This window comes from Biomphalaria glabrata, chromosome 17 (assembly GCF_947242115.1).
Source record: "Biomphalaria glabrata chromosome 17, xgBioGlab47.1, whole genome shotgun sequence".
In the NCBI taxonomy this organism is placed as follows: domain Eukaryota; kingdom Metazoa; phylum Mollusca; class Gastropoda; family Planorbidae; genus Biomphalaria; species Biomphalaria glabrata.
The window spans coordinates 4,562,307-4,583,488 of record NC_074727.1 but is presented as its reverse complement, the minus strand read 5'-3'; the positions used below and the strand labels follow the sequence as shown (position 1 = coordinate 4,583,488).

Sequence of the window (21,182 nt, the reverse complement as noted above, 5' to 3'; positions counted from 1 at the left end):
AGATAAAATATAAAATGCATTAGCCCTCTCAAACGTATCTTAGGGTAAGAACTCCACATTTATAACTATATATATCAATAATGTAGAATTTATTTCCCTTTTTATATAAATACCAATGATTATTTTTTAATCTATTCATGTTGTGTTAGGTAAAATAAATAATTGTGTAAAGCTTCAACTTGATTCGAGAATGGCTGTGGAAGAAAAAACGTGTACTATTTTCTATAGAGACGAAACCCCACATATTTAGCCATATCTTTTAATGTTGAAGGATTAAATTGCCTTTTTTGGTATAAAAAAAATAATTATCAGTTAACAATTGAAAAGTTGGTTAATTTAAAAAAAATTGATGTTTTCTTAGGTAAAATAGATAATTGTGTAAAGTTTAAATTTGACCAGATCAGGGTTGTGGGAGAAATAACGTGTGCATAATTTGTACAGGACAGACAGAAAAATGCTTTGCATAAAAAACAACAAGTCTGAATCTGTGCAGAATTATTTATTTATTCTTAATTTATTTTAAGACACTAAGGCTGATTTTATGTTGTTAAAATTATTAGCTTCTCCCAACCGTTTAAACAACAATCTCCATTACAGAACAATCTCTACAAGAAGCAACACATAGCAAAAAAACACGAATTATTTATGTGGTCAAACAATGTCAAGTTCTTCAGACGTAGTCTTTATTACTCTTAGGTTCTTTAGACGTAACCTTTGGTACTCTTAATGTACTTGACCTCACGTGCCAGTTGTGCCAGGGCACAGCAGTAGCAGCAGCTACAGCATCCTCCGGTCAGGTTAAAATCATTCCACAGTGTCCCCTAGAAGAGAAAAATATTGAAAGGTGGTGTGAGAAAAAACAATTGTTATGTAATAACTAGACGGAAATATAACTCAGCACTTAGTGTGTGTCTGATTCTTACAAGTATGATTACAAGGTGAATGTAGTCTACACGAGAAGTTATCTTTCAGCTGAAGAACACCAGTGGATCCAGACACCAGCAGGGGATCCAGAGAAATAAGCACCACCAGGGGATCTAGAGAAATAAGCACCACCAGGGGATCCAGAGAAATAAGCACCACCAGGGGATCCAGAGAAATAAGCACCACCAGGGGATCTAGAGAAATAAGCACCACCAGGGGATCTAGAGAAATAAGCACCACCAGGGGATCCAGAGAAATAAGCACCACCAGGGGATCTAGAGAAATAAGCACCACCAGGGGATCTAGAGAAATAAGCACCACCAGGGGATCCAGAGAAATAAGCACCACCAGGGGATCTAGAGAAATAAGCACCACCAGGGGATCTAGAGAAATAAGCACCACCAGGGAATCTAGAGAAATAAGCACCACCAGGGGATCTAGAGAAATAAGCACCACCAGTGAATCCAGAAAAATAAGCACCAACAGTGAATCCAGAAAAATAAGCACCACCAGAGGATCTAGAGAAATAAGCACCACCAGGGGATCTAGAGAAATAAGCATCAACAGTGAATCCAGAAAAATAAGCACCAACAGTGAATCCAGAAAAATAAGCACCACCAGAGGATCTAGAGAAATAAGCACCACCAGGGGATCTAGAGAAATAAGCACCACCAGGGGATCCAGAGAAATAAGCACCACCAGGGGATCTAGAGAAATAAGCACCACCAGGGGATCTAGAGAAATAAGCACCACCAGGGAATCTAGAGAAATAAGCACCACCAGGGGATCTAGAGAAATAAGCACCACCAGGGGATCTAGAGAAATAAGCACCACCAGGGGATCCAGAGAAATAAGCACCACCAGGGGATCTAGAGAAATAAGCACCACCAGGGGATCTAGAGAAATAAGCACCACCAGGGGATCTAGAGAAATAAGCACCACCAGGGGATCCAGAGAAATAAGCACCACCAGGGGATCTAGAGAAATAAGCACCACCAGGGGATCTAGAGAAATAAGCACCACCAGGGGATCTAGAGAAATAAGCACCACCAGGGGATCCAGAGAAATAAGCACCACCAGGGGATCTAGAGAAATAAGCACCACCAGGGGATCTAGAGAAATAAGCACCACCAGGGGATCCAGAGAAATAAGCACCACCAGGGGATCTAGAGAAATAAGCACCACCAGGGGATCTAGAGAAATAAGCACCACCAGGGAATCTAGAGAAATAAGCACCACCAGGGGATCTAGAGAAATAAGCACCACCAGTGAATCCAGAAAAATAAGCACCAACAGTGAATCCAGAAAAATAAGCACCACCAGAGGATCTAGAGAAATAAGCACCACCAGGGGATCTAGAGAAATAAGCATCAACAGTGAATCCAGAAAAATAAGCACCAACAGTGAATCCAGAAAAATAAGCACCACCAGAGGATCTAGAGAAATAAGCACCACCAGGGGATCTAGAGAAATAAGCACCACCAGGGGATCTAGAGAAATAAGCACCACCAGTGAATCCAGAAAAATAAGCACCAACAGTGAATCCAGAAAAATAAGCACCACCAGAGGATCTAGAGAAATAAGCACCACCAGGGGATCTAGAGAAATAAGCATCAACAGTGAATCCAGAAAAATAAGCACCAACAGTGAATCCAGAAAAATAAGCACCACCAGAGGATCTAGAGAAATAAGCACCACCAGGGGATCTAGAGAAATAAGCACCACCAGGGGATCTAGAGAAATAAGCACCAACAGTGAATCCAGAAAAATAAGCACCAACAGTGAATCCAGAAAAATAAGCACCACCAGAGGATCTAGAGAAATAAGCACCACCAGGGGATCTAGAGAAATAAGCACCACCAGGGGATCTAGAGAAATAAGCACCACCAGGGGATCTAGAGAAATAAGCACCACCAGGGGATCTAGAGAAATAAGCACCACCAGGGGATCTAGAGAAATAAGCACCACCAGAGGATCTAGAGAAATAAGCACCACCAGAGGATCTAGAGAAATAAGCACCACCAGGGGATCTAGAGAAATAAGCACCACCAGGGGATCTAGAGAAATAAGCACCACCAGAGGATCTAGAGAAATAAGCACCACCAGAGGATCTAGAGAAATAAGCACCACCAGGGGATCTAGAGAAATAAGCACCACCAGGGGATCTAGAGAAATAAGCACCACCAGGGGATCTAGAGAAATAAGCACCACCAGGGGATCTAGAGAAATAAGCACCACCAGGGGATCTAGAGAAATAAGCACCACCAGGGGATCTAGAGAAATAAGCACCACCAGAGGATCTAGAGAAATAAGCACCAACAGTGAATCTAGAGAAATAAGCACCACCAGGGGATCTAGAGAAATAAGCACCACCAGGGGATCTAGAGAAATAAGCACCACCAGGGGATCTAGAGAAATAAGCACCAACAGTGAATCCAGAAAAATAAGCACCAACAGTGAATCCAGAAAAATAAGCACCTTATTTCTAGTCTGTTGGTTATGAATTGTCCATGAAGCACATTCGTGATATCGGCGCTACATAAATTTCACTTATATGTTGATACAGGACGGTTTATCATTCTTGGCTTATTATTCGGACTTTTTGTGTGGCTACATTATTCACTTCGCCTTCCTATTTGATTCGTGTAAGGACTTCATTCTTCTAAGGCGGCCCTGATCATAGCTGGATCTTAGAGAAAATATAAAAAAAAAACAAAAAAAAAAAGAAAAAAAAAACACGCAAAAAATACTGAAAAATAAAACAGAAAAAAACAGCAAAAGAAAAAAACAAACAAACAAAATGAAGAATTTGTTGAAAAATAATCTCTACACAGAAAATCAAGAAAAATGTTTACCTTTATGTTTTCTTTGGCTCTAAGGTAAACTCTCATGCCAAACAAGGCTCCAGGGTTACACCAATTGTACAAACATGCCTCACAACACGATTCTCCCATATCCTGGGCAAGTTCACATTGTAGGTAGCAGGGGCAACAGTAGGCAAGCATACCTGAGGATAACAAATGTCATGGAGGTAGTTATTAAACAACAGCAGACTTGTATAAGGGGCGACCAAATGAGAATTTCGATGGAATACTTAGAGGACATGTTGTTAGTGTCGGCGTCTTTCATTTTACTGATAACAAGCTGTTATTTGATGAACTTGAGGCTAATATTTGGACGTTTCAAAGGCAAGTCTCTAGAGTCTAGTTGCAAAAAGCGAGTTGGTTAGCAACTTAGCATTCATTGTTGCTTTCTCATTAGTGCTTAGTTTATGTTTCTTTTGTTCAACCTCTCCATCTCAGTTTCTTTTTCTCTCTCTCTCTCTCTTTTTATCTCTCTATCTCTCTCTCTTCTCTTTCTATTTCTCTCTCTTTCTCTCTTTCTTTCTGTCTCTCTCTCTCTCTCTCGCTCTTTCTCTCTTTCTCTCTCTCGCTCTCTCTCTCGCTGTCTTTCTCTCTTTCTCTCTCTCTCTCTTTCTCTTTCTATCTTTTTTTTCTCTCTCTCTTTCTTTTCTTTCTTTCTCTCACATGAGACAATATCTTTTACTTTTATGTCTGAAATTTATGTTGCATTTATACCAACTTTTATCAACTCTCTGTCTGTCTTATACATTTTTGTGTGTACACGCTATTTCTCCCACACCCAATCTCAAATTAAGTTGTTATTTCTCACAATTATTTCTTGGACTTGACAAAACAAGAATCAATGAAACAAAACCTCAAATAGTGAATTAATTATAAGTAAATAATTGTTTTGCTTGGTATCGTAAAAGGGGAGAGAAATGGTATTTAATTAATGTAGTGGATTAAATTGAATTAGTCCCCCTTATCCTCCTTACAGATAATTGGGTCATCGTTTATAGATTTGAAACTTACAATAGATAACTATGAAACTTTCTAATTTCATTAGCACTTGAGTGGCACAGAGGTTTGTGTAATGGTTTGAGGAGTCTTGTGCCCTGGATTTTAAATTCAAGTTGTACAATAAAAAAAAATACATCTAAAAAGCTATCACGGTAACCTTGACCCAGGCCAGATACCCCCCTGCTCTCTCTTCCCATCCCTATCCTATCCAATCTGTCCTTACAAATGATTTGATCATAGAGTAGTGAGAAAGCTGAAAGCTAAAACCACGATATTCCGCTAAACAAAAACAATTCGTACAATATTTCTAATCGCACAGATGTAGTATTGTTAGTCCATATCTATTGCTTATTTAATAACATGGCTGATCCAAACTAATTGATAAAATTACACTTAATATTAAGCTTTTTCTTTCATATTTTTTTTTTTTTACATTTTTCTTGTTATTAATATAAATGTAATTTTACTCTTAAGCGTCATTTCTTGTGATTTATTTTATAAGGGAAAACAAGTGAGGGCTATAAAATAATTGAGGAAAAACTTTTCACGTGTGTGGTCGCCACAGTTTCGAAATGGTCATCTACTTACAGCTGCCCATGTCGGTGAAGCAGTCGCACAGTCCACTACTCCACTCTCTTGGAACTGGCCGGCCACTGGACCCGGGCTGCCCTGTGATGACTATATTGGTGGTCGTATTCATTTGTTGGGATGGTCCTACTTGCTGAGGCCAGGGTGCCTGTTGCGGACCAGGGTACTGTGGAGGAGGTACCATGCCTGGCTGTGTAACTGTAGGGACATCATGACCCTGTGTAAAATAAAAATAAAAAGTTTATTAGATTGTTGTAAGCATTTTGACTAAATAACTGTTGGAAAATGAGGCTGAAAGAAGAGTTATAGCTTTTGAGAGTAAATGTTATAGAAAAATGCTATATATCAGTTAACAGGAAAATAAGACAAAATAATTTGTACTTTTACAAGTCAACACTCTAGCTGGCAATGGTGAAGAAAGCCAGAATACTATGAAGAGATGAAAACTGAGCAGGTTCGGTCATATTGTAAGAATCGGCTCTCTTGTCAAAAGTCATCGTTCAAGGTACAGTGCAGGGAGCACGAAGACGGGATTTTCTGGACAACACAAACGAATGGACCGGCCTCTCTCTTGATATCCTGCTAAGAACAGCTGCTGACCGGGAAACGTGCAGAGATTTGGTGACGCGAACGATTACAGCAGCACTACGACGAAAGTCAAGGGAAAGAGGATAATGATGATGAAATAACACTGTTAACAATCTTCATACAAATAATACTGTTAAAGTTTTAGTACAAGAATATGATAAATACTAGGCTTTAGAGAGAAAATGATGGTAAAACAACATAAAAGAATGGACAAGCCTTTCGTGGATAACAAATCTAATCAAAGCAAAAGGAATGCGGAAGGATGGTCAGCAGATTAAAGGCTAGGTGAAGGTGCAGAGTTTCAAAGACCATTTCTTAATTTACAATAGTAGAAAAGGAAGTCACACTTTGTGTTCGTGGTGCAGTGGTAAAACATCTTACTACAAACAAGAATGGCTTGAGTTCTAATACCTTTGAAAACTTGAGTTTAAAAAAGTACACTTTCTCTTTCAGATCTTGCGGTGTATAGTGCAGATCTAAAGGTCATCTGTTTCTGTGGCCTAATGAGGGTATCATGTGGCCGGCACAAAGACGAACCGCATTTAATTTCCCCAAATCATGCCAGGACTGTCAGCCTCAGGTACCCATCAGAGTTTGGATGAACTCCGGGGCGTCCCGAAATTAAAATTCTCCGAGACTGGAACCCGAAAACCCTGGGCTTGGAAGCCTAGTACTTTGACTCCACCACGCTCCATGTAAAGACTGAGCTTTGAATATAATTATTTGTTTATCGATATGATGGTAACGTCAAAAGTTTGAAGGGAGAAAAGTTATAAACACAATGCCTCCCGTCTGTCCCGTCTGTCCTGTCTGTCCTGTCTGTCCTGTCTGTCCCGTCTGTCCTGTCTGTCCCATCTGTCCTATCTGTCCTGTCTGTCCCGTCTGTCCCGTCTGTCCTGTCTGTCCCATCTGTCCCGTCTGTCCCGTCTGTCCTATCTGTCCTATCTGTCCCATCTGTCCCGTCTGTCCCGTCTGTCCTGTCTGTCCTATCTGTCCTGTCTGTCCCGTCTTTCCTGTCTGTCCCGTCTGTCCTGTCTGTCCCGTCTGTCCCGTCTGTCTCGTCTGTCCTGTCTGTCCTGTCTGTCAGTATCTGATTTCATCTGTTTTATCAGGCGTTCACCTCCTTTTTATAAACTCGTCTGCCCCTGTTTGAGTTATGGTTACGTCAGAAAACCTCAGCCAATAAAAACAAACACATTTCATAACACTCCTTAAATATTACATTGCTTATGTATTCACTTCGCATCTGTCTGCTTACTTTTGGGTTTTGGTGTTTCATTTCAATATTATCAACCAATTACCTGATCGCCTTGACCACGCTTTTCAACTCCAACAGAAGTCATTCTCTAGATTGGAATATCAACGACGAAAGAAGACTGAAAAAAAAAGATCAAATCAATGTCAGCTCAATTCACTTTACTTGTAAATATGTCTTTTTGAAACACTATGAATAGAGATAGAATAGAGATAGAATAGAGAGAACGAATGAATGAATTTAAAAAAAAAGGAAAAAGACAGAAAGATAAAAAGCTAAGAAGAAGAGAGACATAAAGAAAGATAGAGAGAGAGAGAGAGAGAGAGAGAGAGAGAAGAAAGGAACAGAAAATAAAAGAGAACTAAAACAGTAAAAGCCAGACATAATGAATGGTGTAAACATTTTTCTTGGAAACGCCAAATCAAACCGTATAAGCAAAACAAAGAAGATTGATTGCCGGTTTCTACTCTATGCCGCTATATTTTTTTTTCAATAGCTTCTATTCATAAACCTGAAAACCTGTTTTGGTTAAATGACGCATACAATAAACCATTGTAACTCCTTATCACGTAAAGGGTGTCCCACAATAATAGACTGACGAATGATTTTTTTTAGTCTGGTTAATTATTTCTATAGTGTATTTGTATGTGTAAGTGTATCAAGGAATGTGTTTGTGTGTGTGTGTGTGTGTTTGCTACGTCACTGACCTAGATAATTGATACCTTGAACGGAAAACAAAACTTGGAAGTTGTCCATTCCTGCATGCTTCTGATCACTTCCTGTTCAATTGTTACTCGGTATTTCATTTGCCAGAACTGTGCCTGTACTTTATTTATATATGTTATAAACAAGTTATTTGCCCGTGAATCGGCTTTCTGAATCTTACTTCTGTCTTTATATTTGTCATTTATCTTCATGACTTTGTTACACCTGGTAGTCAGCATTGAAATGCATATATGTATATAAATTCTAACAAATTGTAAAGTTTTGTTAAGTGTCTGTAGATCAATTGTATCCACGCAATCTTAGATAGTAGGCGCGGTGGCTGAGTGGTTAAGCGCTTGGATTTCGTACCTGGGGTGCAGTGTTCAGTATACAAACAATTAGAAATCATACGTCTTAGCTGCACTTAACGCTTGAATTATCGATATTACATTAACTCTCAATCAAACGCGCAAAACGCTGATCTTCTTATGTTCATCTTGCGTTGCATCGATTAGATAAGTGATTATTGAGGCCGCGGAACACGACGAACACATTTCATCCAATAATTGACAAGAGCAGTGATTGTCCGTTATCTGGTGCAGTCAGAAATTCGTAGAAATGCTGCCAACTTAAAAGCGAGAAGAGCTGAAATAAGTTTATTAGTTCTTTGATGAATGACAGCTATGTCTAGGTGAAAGAGAAGAAATTGTAAGAAATATATTTTCAACACGAGAATAACTAAAGTAACTTAAGAATATTTAATGTTAGCCATTAACCCACTTAACATATAGTAAAGTTCCCCTTCAGACCTTGCAATCTATAGGGCAGCTGATGTTAAGGTCATCTATTTCTTTGACCAAGGGTTAAAAAACTAAGTGTCATGTGGCCAGCACAACCACCTTTACTTTCCCCAACTAAAGCCAGGCACCCATTAAAATTAGGTTGACTCAGGGGCACCCGAAAAATCCCGAATTTTAAATTCCCAGTCTTTACCGAACCCAGATGCTTGACAAATGCTAGTACCATTTGCAACATTTTAAACTTCTGCCTAGACAAAGTTAAAATAAATGATTTTAATTCCCAGTTTCTTCATGACCTAATTTTTAAAAAATCTTATTAGAATCTTAATAATTTTTTTTTTTGTTTTCTTTGTAAATTGTTTCTATACATAAGCCAAATGAATGAAGTAACACCAAGATAAGATTTAAGAAATAAACGAATGACTGAAGAAAGAAACCAATGACTGAAAAAAAAACAAACGAATGACTGAAGAAAGAAACCAATGACTGAAGAAACAAACGAATGACTGAAGAAACAAACGAATGACTGAAGAAACAAACGAATGACTGAAGGAACAAATGAATGACTGAAGGAACAAATGAATGACTGAAGAAACAAACGAATGACTGAAGAAACAAAAGAATGACTGAAGAAACAAACGAATGACTGAAGAAACAAACGAATGACTGAAGAAACAAACGAATGACTGAAGGAACAAACGAATGACTGAAGAAACAAACCAATGACTGTAGAAACAAACGAATGACTGAAGAAACAAACGAATGACTGAAGGAACAAACGAATGACTGAAGAAACAAACCAATGACTGAAGAAACAAACATATGACTGAAGAAAAAAAAACAATGACTGAAGAAACAAACGAATGATTGAAGAACAAGAAAAATTACTGACGCTACATTAATGAATGAAGAAATTTACAAAGAATACTCTAGAAACACAGGAATCAATGAAGAAACACAAAAAGTGAATAAATAAACCACAAAATGGACCGAAGAAACTCAAAATAAGTAAATTAAAATCAAGAAAGACAGTGAGAATGAGAAACATAAGAATTACTGAAGAAACAAAATGAAAAAGAAACATGAAAATGACCGAAAGAAAAACAATCACTAGCTCTCGATCGCTTCTCGTGGAGTGAGGCCGTGAGTGTCGAGTCCTTTCCAGCCAGTATATGTATATCGTCACCAATAATTCTAGCTTTGAAAACGTATGTTTTCTACATACGACGTAGCGAAAAATGTTACCGAACCTCAATTAATATATTCAACTCTTAACTGAATAGAAGCAAGAATCGTTTGATGTAAAAATGTTTGACATATTTCGGATGTTCCTTCAGAGTTGAAGATAGTTTACTTCCTAGTCCAAACCTCCCGCAGGACGACGGGGGATGGGAGCGGGCAGGGTTTGAACCCTCGACCGTCGATAAATCCGAACGACAGTCCAGCGCGCAAACCACACGACCAGGCAGTCCATTTCCATTGACAGGTGTTCAAAATAGACCAAATTTAATTTAAAGATGATTATATTTAGAAAAAAATTATAACGGTCAATTTAGAGATTTTACTTTAGCCATTTTTTTCCCCCCAACTGTCAATGTTCGACAGATCAGTGTCAAAGTTCCAGTTTCTTTAACCCATGACGAGTTCGCACTTGTTTTAACGTACAATGTTAAAGAATGTAATGTACGCAGTCCCGTTGACCTACAGAGTCTCGCTCAATCATGCCTAAGACAAACAAAACCTAGAAAAGATAAGAGTTCCAACAAGGTTTAGTGCCATAACATATATAGACCTCAATATCGCATAACCTCTTCTGATTCATTGCACTTTATCGAGTAGAGAATCCATAGAAATATAGGAGATTTTTAGGCAAGGGAGTTAAATCTGTAAATAGCAATCCTTTTGATGGTATCCTGTGTACAGAATACGTCAATCATGATAAAACATACATTTTTAAGACGAGATAAGAATATTTGGCCGTCTTTTTTTTTTTTTTTAAATCTCAGTAAAAGCTTATTAAAAACCACATCTGTTAGAAGCAGAATACTTTAAATAATACTTAGAAAAACTACTAAGTAGTTTTCACTTCGGCAATAGAGTCTTTATTACATTTATTGGATGGCTGCCTGGTCGTGCTGCTAGCGCGCTGGACTGTAGTTCAGACGTATCGATGGTCGCGGGTTCAAACCCTGCCCGCTCCCATCCCCTCGTCGTTCTGCGGGAGGTTTGAACTAGGAAGTAGATTATCTTAAACTGTAAAGGAACATCCAGAACATGGAACACATTTTACAAACAAACACACATTATTGTTGTAGCGCACTAGTGAACGTAAACAGGAAGACACTAGAAGAGAGAGAGAAGAACAGTGCATCAGGGATTATGAAGAGTCTGAATGTTTGGGAAACTAAGAAGCCAGCTTTTGGTGCTGCCTGAAGGTTGTAGAAGGGACCTGGAGCGAAGCGGGGAAGGCTGTCGTTGGTCCACATTCGGGTTGCTGTCTAAAGGACTGGTAAATTAGTAGCAAGACTCTGAAGAAGCTGAAGTCTTTATTTCCTGTTACACTGTGTTGTGTTGCCTGCCTTTACGTTGAGTGCCTACCCAAGAGTTACAACATTATCATATCTCATATATTTCAGAATTTACTTTAAAAAAGACGACAATTTTACCCGACACATGTACATCAGCTTTAGATTATGAATCTGCTTTTCAAAGGCCCTTTAGTTCATCATATAACAATGAATTTACCAAAGATAAAATGACCATTTTCATTGACACATTTTAACAAATTATTTGAAAAAAAAAATGCAAACAACTATTCTTGATATTTTTTTTACAAAGCTTATATCAAATCAGTCTGTTTGTCTTGTAAAAAGTGTGTACACGTTATTTCTCCCACATCCATTCTACAATCAAGTTAAGACTTCGCACAATTATTCATTGGCATAGACAAGAAATGAATCAATAAAATAGTAACCGATTAGTACATTAATTACTGATAATTAAATTATTTTCTTTGATAATATGGCTTGTCTTCGAGTCCGAAGATAAATGAGGAATGCACTATTTTACTTGGCTAAGCAGCCTCAGCTGTGACCTAAATATTTTGCCACATCCATGGCTAGCATAGCCATTGTCCGCCGGTGATCGATTAATATTTTCTTTCTGCCGTCTGCGTCTGTCCTCTGTAGTTGATTTTCTTTGATACCAACGAGGGAAACTAATACCTCAGTATTCACAGATATGGCTAAATTTGCAGGGTTTTGTCCGCTTAGATAATTGATAATTGTTTCCTACACACGCATTATCGGATCAAATTGATCACTTCAAACAATTATTTTATGTACTGAACAAAACATGAATCAATTAAAAAAGTAACCAATTAGTCAGATGATTATAATTAATTGAGCTGTTTGATATCCATTAAGGGAAATATCTTCTACACAATTAAGTTATATAGCAATAAGGACGGAGTTCTACACCTTATATAAGCCTTTTTGTTTAATTTAAGAAAGGATTTATTTTATACCTCCCTTGTTTTATCTAGAGATTCCAAATTTTTTTCCTTAACGGAACACGTCACTGATTATTTTGAAGAGAAATTTCTTTACGTGGAGGCCTGCTAGTTAATTATTTCATTAGTTTCTGGAATTCAGGCCTCGAGGAACGCTAGAGTTCCACAGAACACAGTTTGTGAAACACCTGGTTAGATCATTCAAATCTAATACAACATTTCGAGAAAAGCATCCTCTAGAAAGCTAAAAACGATTTTAATTTAACATTTGGTTATCACAGAGAGGACATAAGACATTGGTCATATAAACAGACACAAGAACTCTTTTATGTTCTCTTGGCAAAGAAATCGTTGAATCCAATCCACCTTTCTGATGTTACACTTCACGTGCAATGCTTGAGCGGAATTATGATATGAGCGTATTTTTCGCTTGCCACTGTTATGTTTTCTTATGTGTCATTGTATGAAAAAAGTTGTGTCACTAATTTCCTCAAAAAAAAAAAAGTCCTAGATTTATTATTATTATTATTAATATTATTATATTATCTATAAATCAACCAATCAAATATATGTTCTAAAGAAACAGGCTTTGCTAATTGCTAATAAAATGGTACATAATTTAAATTAACTTTGGTTTGTTACCTCCCTTACCTTAGAGATCTCCAGATGTCCACTCTGCGATCTTCTGGAAAAACGAGTCCCTGAAGTGGAGCAGATAAGTCGAAGTTTTTTTTAAAAAAATCGATCTGATTTCATGTCTATGGGGCTGTCTCCATGGCAGTCACTCCCTACATTCTGTCTCTTCCTGTTTGTAGCACTGGCGAATCCAGTAGGGGGGATGCGGTAGGGGCGATCGACCCCCCCCCCTCTCGTAGACAAGGGACGGACGTATTTTGGTAAAGAAATCACATCCTTAAAGCTTCTCTGAAGGCGTTCAGCATAGACCCCCGCCACCTGCGAGACAGAGGGACTTGACGGAGCATCATGGCGTCTCGCTGTGAAAACTGGCGCACAGGTTGGTGAGGACAAGAGAACCACGCTGGCAGAAGAAAAAACGCCAGAGAAGAAAAGCAAGGCCAATGACACTAGCTCCAGTTGGAATAACCTGCCCAGTGTGCAGCCGAACATTCCGCGCTCACATAGGTCTCACCAGCCACATGAGGAGGCATAAAACCCAGTGCAAAGCTCTCAGCCCCCAGGATGACAAAGTGGTCATCATCGAACCAGGATGGACGAACTATATATATAAATTTTTTTAGATTATTTCACACCCCCCCTCCCCCCGATTTGGCGGGGTGGGGGAGTAGGCGATGACATCAATCCCGCCCCCCCCCCCCCATGTAAACTTCGCATGTTGGGGGGAATACCTCAACTTAAACCCTTTGAGTTGGGGGGGGGGGCGGTCCTATTTTTGTGGTGGAATCATAGTTTTTGAACAAAATTAATTGAACTACAATATAATTTTTAGATTATATCGCTTTGCTCTGATTTCTAGGGCCGATTCGGTGGGATTGGGAGGGGGGCCGTCGATTGCTTCTACTGCCCTCCCCACTCAAGCCCTTTAGTGGGGGGCGGTCCTATTTTTACGGAGAAATCATAGTTTATAAACAAAATTAGTTGACTATCTATATAATATAATGTACTTATTGATGTTTTAACCCATTTGTATATTATGTCGCACACATACTCTGATCTCAAATGTTATAATCAGTAGATATAAAATGAAAAAGGGTTGTACCTGGTGGTAAAACACCCTCCTCCCATATGACAACTCTTTATTTTTTTTTTCTTTTTCTTTTATCCTAGTCGCCTTTTTCTAACCTCTACTCAATCTGATATTCTTGTATTGTATAAATAAATTTGGGACTGTATCTCACAATTTATGATAGAATTCTAAAAATGCAAAAAAAAAAAGTTAAAGTAGAACCTAATTGTTCTACCAAATTTCTCCTCCCACTTCCGAATTTGTGTGCGTTTTGAGCTTGAATTATAATTCTGTAACATAAGGAAGTTACAAATAAGTTTATTGAACACAATGTATCCCTTACAAATATTATTTTAAATATTATTTTTCGAATATATTTTCTACAGCGGCAATCCAGAAAGCCTCAATCTTTTCAAGAAACTAATTGGATGTATTTTCAATGTAGTAAGGGCCTATAAATTCGTATCAGAATATTCATATTAGAATATTTTTCAAGTAAAACATTAATCAAAAGGCTCTTGAAAATTAGATATTTTGAGCGTTTAACCATCGCTGACCAAAAACAAGCTTACTACAAGAGGTCTCGCTTAGCATGAAGATAGTATTACGATAGCTACGCCTAATAGAGATATACTTACGCCACTTGTTCTTTGACTGTTAGTCACACTTCAAGATCGGCTCTGGCCCCCAAGCTACTTTATCCTACTAAACTTGACCTGCCTTTTTAATAGGATGAATTATGAGCTCTAGATGTCTGGAAAATGCGTTTCTGAATTGAAGAATGCAAGAAAACGCTTGGCGTCGGCCAAGGTTTTCCGAAGGTTGAGAAACACTGCTTTTTCTTTAATTCTCATATCTCTCTATCACTCTCTCTCTATATATATATATAGATAAGATAATATTATTGATTATATTACTATATGCATACTCAGCTGTTTCTAAATTTCAATATTAAAATGTCTGATGTTATTATGTTCTTTGAAAAGCTTATATTAACCCTTTCTCTCCGTAACTTTTTTTCACGTTCGGATATGGAATTATTCATTTTGCTCAATTGTTTTTCACTACATTGTTATGGTTAAACTTCAATAACTTTTTTTTGTATATAATCAGTAAATGTTATATTAGCTATATAATTATAGAAAAATGCATGCTCTTTTAATATAACACAAGTTAAAGTTTTTAAAACAAAAAAAAATATTCAATTTAATGGGGTCGAATCAACATTGGTATCGTCAGTTAGGAGTGAAAGAGTTAAATCACTCCGTCCTCCTGTCTCTCTCTTACTGTCTCGGTCTCGGTCTCTTGTTCTGACTGTCTAAATGGCTGCCTGGTCGTGCGGTTTGCTCGCTGGATTGTCATTCGTTCTTATCGATGGTTCAGGCTTCAAACCATGTCCAATCCCACCCCCACCCCCGTCGTCTTGCTGAATATTTGGACTAGGAAGTAAATTATCTTGTACTTGTACTCGGAAGGAACATGTAAAACATTTTACACACAAATCTCTGTCTCGCTCTGTTTTTGGTTCTTTCTCTTGCTGTCTAGATCTCTGTCTCGCTCTGTTTTTGGTTCTTTCTCTTACTGTATAGATCTCTTGTCTCGCTCTGTTTTTGGTTCTTTCTCTTGCTGTCTAGATCTCTGTCTCGCTCTGTTTTTGGTTCTTTCTCTTGCTGTCTATATCTCTTGTCTCGCTCTGTTTTTGGTTCTTTCGCTTACTGTCTAGATCTCTTGTCTCGCTCTGTTTTTGGTTCTTTCTCTTACTGTCTAGGTCTCTTGTCTCGCTCTGTTTTTGGTTCTTTCTCTTGCTGTCTAGATCTCTGTCTCGCTCTGTTTTCGCTTCTTTCTCTTGCTGTCTAGATCTCTGTCTCGCTCTGTTTTCGCTTCTTTCTCTTGCTGTCTAGATCTCTGTCTCGCTCTGTTTATGGTTCTTTCTCTTGCTGTCTAGATCTCTGTCTAGTATCACTATTTACTTCCGAGAACGTCCGCACAAAATGTCCTTATTCTCCGGATATTCCTGATTCCAGCAGATTTAAATTTGCCCTTTACCTTTTCGCGCAGACTATTCACTGTTAGATTAGCTTTTACCATGACAATTTATAAAACACAAAAGCTAAACGTTAACAATGATTTGCCTGTATCTTCCAAAACCTGTTTTCAGTCATGGACAGTTGTATGTTGCTCTCTCCAGAGTTCCTTCTTGTCATTCACTCAGTCGTTCGCCCAAACTCATCCCATTGGACAACTGTGTTTTTCTGGAAGTGTTCACCCGTCACTAAATAGAGGCGTATGCTACGCCGTGGGTCGGGTATATGTATGATTAAGCACGTTTGAGACAAGTTTCATTATTTACTGTTTTTGAAATAAATTGAAGCTTTGTCCTTACTGGCATTTATGTCAGGTTAAGGATTTATTTGTGTTGTTAGCTAGCTGTACGCAATTAAGGTTCCGGGGTTCAACCTGAGAGAACGTCATTCACACACAGTCGTACGTAGAGTAACCAAGCATGTGGATAGTTTAAATAACAAACAAAATTAATTTAATTGTATGAAACTGATGTATGTATATGTACAATGAGAATGAAAAAAAAAGAATAGATAATAGATATATATAAATCATATATAGAAAGATATTAATCACTAATTTACATAAGCTCCTTGCTACTGCTACCAACTGACGTCACAATACTGCCAACATTGGCAATAATAACGCTAGACCTCAGCTGATCCCAACTGATACCAATGATGCGTAACGGCCTGACAATGGCACTCAAGACTGTATTATATATATATATTTCTAAGACGACAAGCAACGCCCACACTGGCATAGGATCGAGCTCAGTACCTACAATCCAACACTGGCACCCCTAAACAGGGGTCCAAAATTCCCACTGAATAATAAGTCCGAGAAACTAGTACAGAATAATAATTGATACGGACCAACAGGTTCGTTTCAACCAAATTCAGTGGGTTAACTGCCTCATAACAAAGAATGTCCAATTGATGTCACCGGACTTTGTGACGTAGCAAAAACAATTCAAAACCAACATACAAGGCACTCTCGCCCAGTACCAGTAATAAGAGTGGAGGAGAAAACAAAAGACACTTGTCTAAACTACGCGACAATTTATACTTTTGTTGTATTTTTTGTTGTTATTGGGGACTCGGGTTATAGACTCGATGTTTAGAGTCAAGCTTGATAAGGGTGTGGAAATGTGATTTGAAGGTTGTTCATGGGCGTACTTGGACATGGGCCCGTGTTGTGTCTCAATCATTGTGACCAGGGTGTGAATCCAATTTTTTTTTTTTTCAAATTAATCTGTGTAAATTTGATAGAAAACTTAGGATATTGTATTGATTATTTGCATTCTTGGGGAAGAGTGTCGTCTTCTCGCCCTTGGAGCCGTGTCTGCATCTAGTGTTGTTTATGAAGCTGCAGGGCGCCGAGATGGAGTGTGCTTAGGGAAGGTTTTTTTTTTTTTTTTTCAGGGGGGGGGGTGTTTATTTGTACAATTATTAATGCAATGTTAAGCCACCTGCCTGGTCGTGCGGTTTGTGCGCTGGACTGTCGTTTGGATTTATCGATGGTCCCGGTTGAAACCCTGCCCGCTCCCATCCCCCATCGTCCTGCGGGAGGTTTGGACTAAGAAGTAAACTATCTTCAACTCTGAAGGAACATCCGAAACATGTAAAACAAGCAAAGAAACAAACACCATGATTCATTGATTGGTATACATTGAAACATCTTGTTAATATGCAATTAGGTTATTATTAAATATTTTTCGAGTTGAACAATTGTTGTTTATTCCCTAACTGTTACGTTGAATGACATTTGTTCGATGTTTAGTTATGTCGTAGTTCTATACAGGGCCGGTCCTAACAGTTGCGGGGCCCTATGCGAAACTGATTGCGCGGGGCCTAGTGGGAATAAGGATAATAAGTGAAAATTAAGATTTTGTATTAGAAAAAAAATCGACTTTGAATATTATTCATTCTTTACTAAGAACAAAATTGCGATCAAATTAACTTTACTTTACGAACCTTGCAACCTATGACATATTTATATGCCAGTGACTATAAAAGTAAATAAAGTATTGGAACTTCCGACTAAGGTGAAAATTCGCCCGATTATTACATTTTATTACATGAAAGCTGACACTGATTTTTTTCTTTTATCGATTGGCGTTTTCCGCCATGAATGAAACCCACAAATCACAATTTAGCCTATTTTTCAGGAGATTTTTATGAATTTTCAGGAGATTTTAATAAATTCAGGAAATTTCCAGGAATTTTTCGTATATATTTTGCAATTTAATGATTACACCTAGAATTAGCGCGGGGCCTATGAAAGCGCGGGGCCCAATACGACTGCATAGGTTGCAGTGGCCTAAGACCGGCCCTGGTTCTATATGCTAGTACTCTTTTGGTTTTGGTTTATACTGTTAAGGTGGGGAACCCGGGAAATCAATGCAGTTATGTCCACCCCTAGATTAACAAGCTGTAAACCCACCTGACTGGGGCCTCCACAAAAAGTCCGCCAAAGGGTTCTCCTCATACTTAAAACCGGCCCTGTTAGAGTATGTTGGCCTCTAGTAAAAGGTATGGAAGAGATAATTAGAAATGGCATTTTTTAAATGTTATTATTAGGTGATGAGAGATTTGACAACAGAAACTAGGTGGGAACTTCGTTCTATCTCATGGTACTGGGAACATCATTGTCTATATGTAAATGATTGAAACATCACGGGCACTCTAAAATGATTGGGAATGTATGTAGCGTCGAAGAGAACATTCGGTGGGAAAATTTTCTTATATGTAGTACGAAGCAACAAGGGAAGTAAATGCAAGTTCTAAATGTTCTAAACTTTTGCTGGAGTTATCTCCATTGAAACAGCAACACAGCAGGAATACAGAGACATTGAAGTATAATTTATGCAAATGGTTTTAGTATTTTGTCAAAAATATTTTATTTTTTTTTTACAATTGTATTGCTAAGTTTAAGTAAGTTCTTTCATACTAACTACTACATTAACACACAAAAAAATAGTATGCATATAAGTTGGGCATAATTTAAAATAACAATTAATAGGTAGTTATCCATATTGTTACGTAAACAACTGTGCATACGCTGCGTATTAGAACACTTATATAAAGGGGAAAAAAAATAACGGAAATGTTTTTCTTTCTTGAGGCTTTGAATAAGAGACTGACCCTTTACAAAAACAATTAGATCAATTAGATACTCATTATAAGATATCAGTTAGGCCAGGTTCAAATCTAACTTCACATTCACTTTCACCTATTCTTTGGTCTGCTGGACCGCCGGGGCACCACACAAGATTTGTCAACCTTCTTTCTCCATTCTTCTCTGTCATTTGTCTCTGATAGATTTTCATTCTGATATTATTTCTAAAAATATTGAAACCTGCCCTTCTACATGCCTGGGTGGACCACTTCGACGGCCGATTTTCGAGTTTATGTTTCCACAAAAAAATGTCTTTGTAACCTTGTCTATTTCCGAATACATTTTCTTGATGCTCACAATTGATTATTTAAAAAAAAAACAGCAACACAAAACCAAAAAAAAAAACAAAAACCAAAACACGATAAGCTACACAACTCGACATGTTTTGATATGTACAAAACTTATATAAAGTCACGCCGTCTGTCTGGTAAAAAAATTTATACGCGTTATTTCTCCCACACCTCAATCTCGGATTAAACTGAAAATTATTTCACAATTATTTCTTTTATCCTACAACACAAGAAGCAATAAAAAAAAAAGTTATTAATTAATAATTTTGTTTGGTATCACGAACAAGGGAAAGAAATGGTACTTGACAGATGTGGTGTTTTAAGTTGAATTCGTCCCCTTGAGGAATCTTGAGCTCTGAGTGAAAATTTTGTTATGAAATTAAAAAAACAAAAAAAGATCAAGCAAGCATTCTTAAGATACCCCCCTCCCCCCTTCTTTGCTTCCCCATTTCACAACTGGTCTAGACAAGTGATAGGCTCATAACGTGAGAGGCGTGGTCGAGAAGCCAAGTACGCTTGAACTTGGCCTGGGGGCTCGAGGTTCGACACCCGACTCGAGCAGAGTTGAGTTTACTTAGCGCCCAAAGGCAGCACGGAAGGACCTCCTCCCAGATACCCCCTCCCCCACTGGTCCACAAATGAGATAGCGCTCTGAGCATGAAAGGAGCGCTGAATAAAAGCCATAATTTAATTTAATTTATTTAGAATTCTCAAAGTTAGACAAAAACAAAAAAACAAAGTATTTCAAATCGCACAGATTTATTATGTCTGGGTGTGGATGGAGGAAAGTACACGACTGATCCAAACTGCCTGATACTGTTACACTTCAAACAAGCTTTTTACAAAAGTATTTTGTAATGTTAATCTTGTAACTGTACAATGGGAGGTTCATATTATTCTAGTGTTCTTACCTTGTGAGTCTTGGACTCACTGCAGAGCTAGAGAGGAGGATCCTAGCAATGGAATTGAGATGCTACAGAAGGATCCTTGGTATCACGTTCAAATACCGCATCGCAAACCATGAGATTAGAGACAGGTCTACTGTAGCGATCGGACACCATGATGACCTGCTAACTATAGTAAAAAAAATGCAAGCTAATAATCTATGGCCACATTACAAGGTCTTCGGGGCTTGCAAACATCTTCCTTCATGGAACAGTACCAGGAAAAAGAAGAAAAGGTAGACAGAGAAAGCGATGGGAAGACAACATAAAGAATGGACGAGCCTGCCATGAAAGTGGCTTTAACCAAGGCAAAAGACAGAGGAATGGAGAAAGACGGTCGACAAATCTTGCTTGGTACCTCAACGGTCCAACAGACTAACGGGATTGGCCAAGACCAATCAATTACTAGGTGTCTTATATAATAAGCCGGATATTTAAAAGTTGGTTTAGAATAAACTTCTCATGAATTAGTGTTAGAACTAGATTCATCGGACTCAAAAAATGTGTCTATTTTTTTCTGTTGATTACTGGGTCACGTGATTCATAACTAAAGGAATTTCTGATTGTCGTGTCACGTGATTCATACATAATGGAATTTCTCAAAACCTCTTGGTTTGTGATGCGGTCTTTAAATGTCATACCTAGGATCTTTCTGTAGCACAGAACCTAGAAGTCTAGACCTTCCTCCGTAAGCCAATAGGGTAAAAAAGTATTTTGCACTATTCATCTTTGAAAAAAATCTGTCCTCAAAAATAAGAACATAAGTGC

The 21,182-nt window shown here is 38.1% G+C and overlaps 1 protein-coding gene across 3 annotated transcripts; it reads right to left on the bottom strand.

Moving 5' to 3' along the window:
- Positions 1–484: 484 nt before the first annotated feature.
- On the bottom strand, positions 485–14,773 carry LOC106059645 (placenta-specific gene 8 protein-like). 3 transcript variants are annotated; one of them, XM_056016428.1, is made up of 6 exons: positions 14,578–14,773; positions 12,877–12,935; positions 7,265–7,339; positions 5,376–5,592; positions 3,780–3,931; positions 485–821 (listed from the first exon to the last, which is right to left on the bottom strand). In XM_056016428.1, the coding sequence occupies exons 3-6, from the start codon at positions 7,304–7,306 to the stop codon at positions 702–704; spliced, it is 531 nt and encodes a 176-aa protein (XP_055872403.1). In that variant the 5' UTR covers positions 7,307–7,339; positions 12,877–12,935; positions 14,578–14,773; the 3' UTR covers positions 485–701. The 3 variants fall into 3 exon arrangements, with proteins under 3 accessions (XP_055872403.1, XP_055872402.1, XP_055872404.1); XM_056016427.1 differs by having other exon boundaries at positions 12,886–12,935; positions 14,578–14,772; XM_056016429.1 differs by lacking the exon at positions 12,877–12,935.
- Between the last annotated feature and the right edge of the window lie 6,409 nt (positions 14,774–21,182).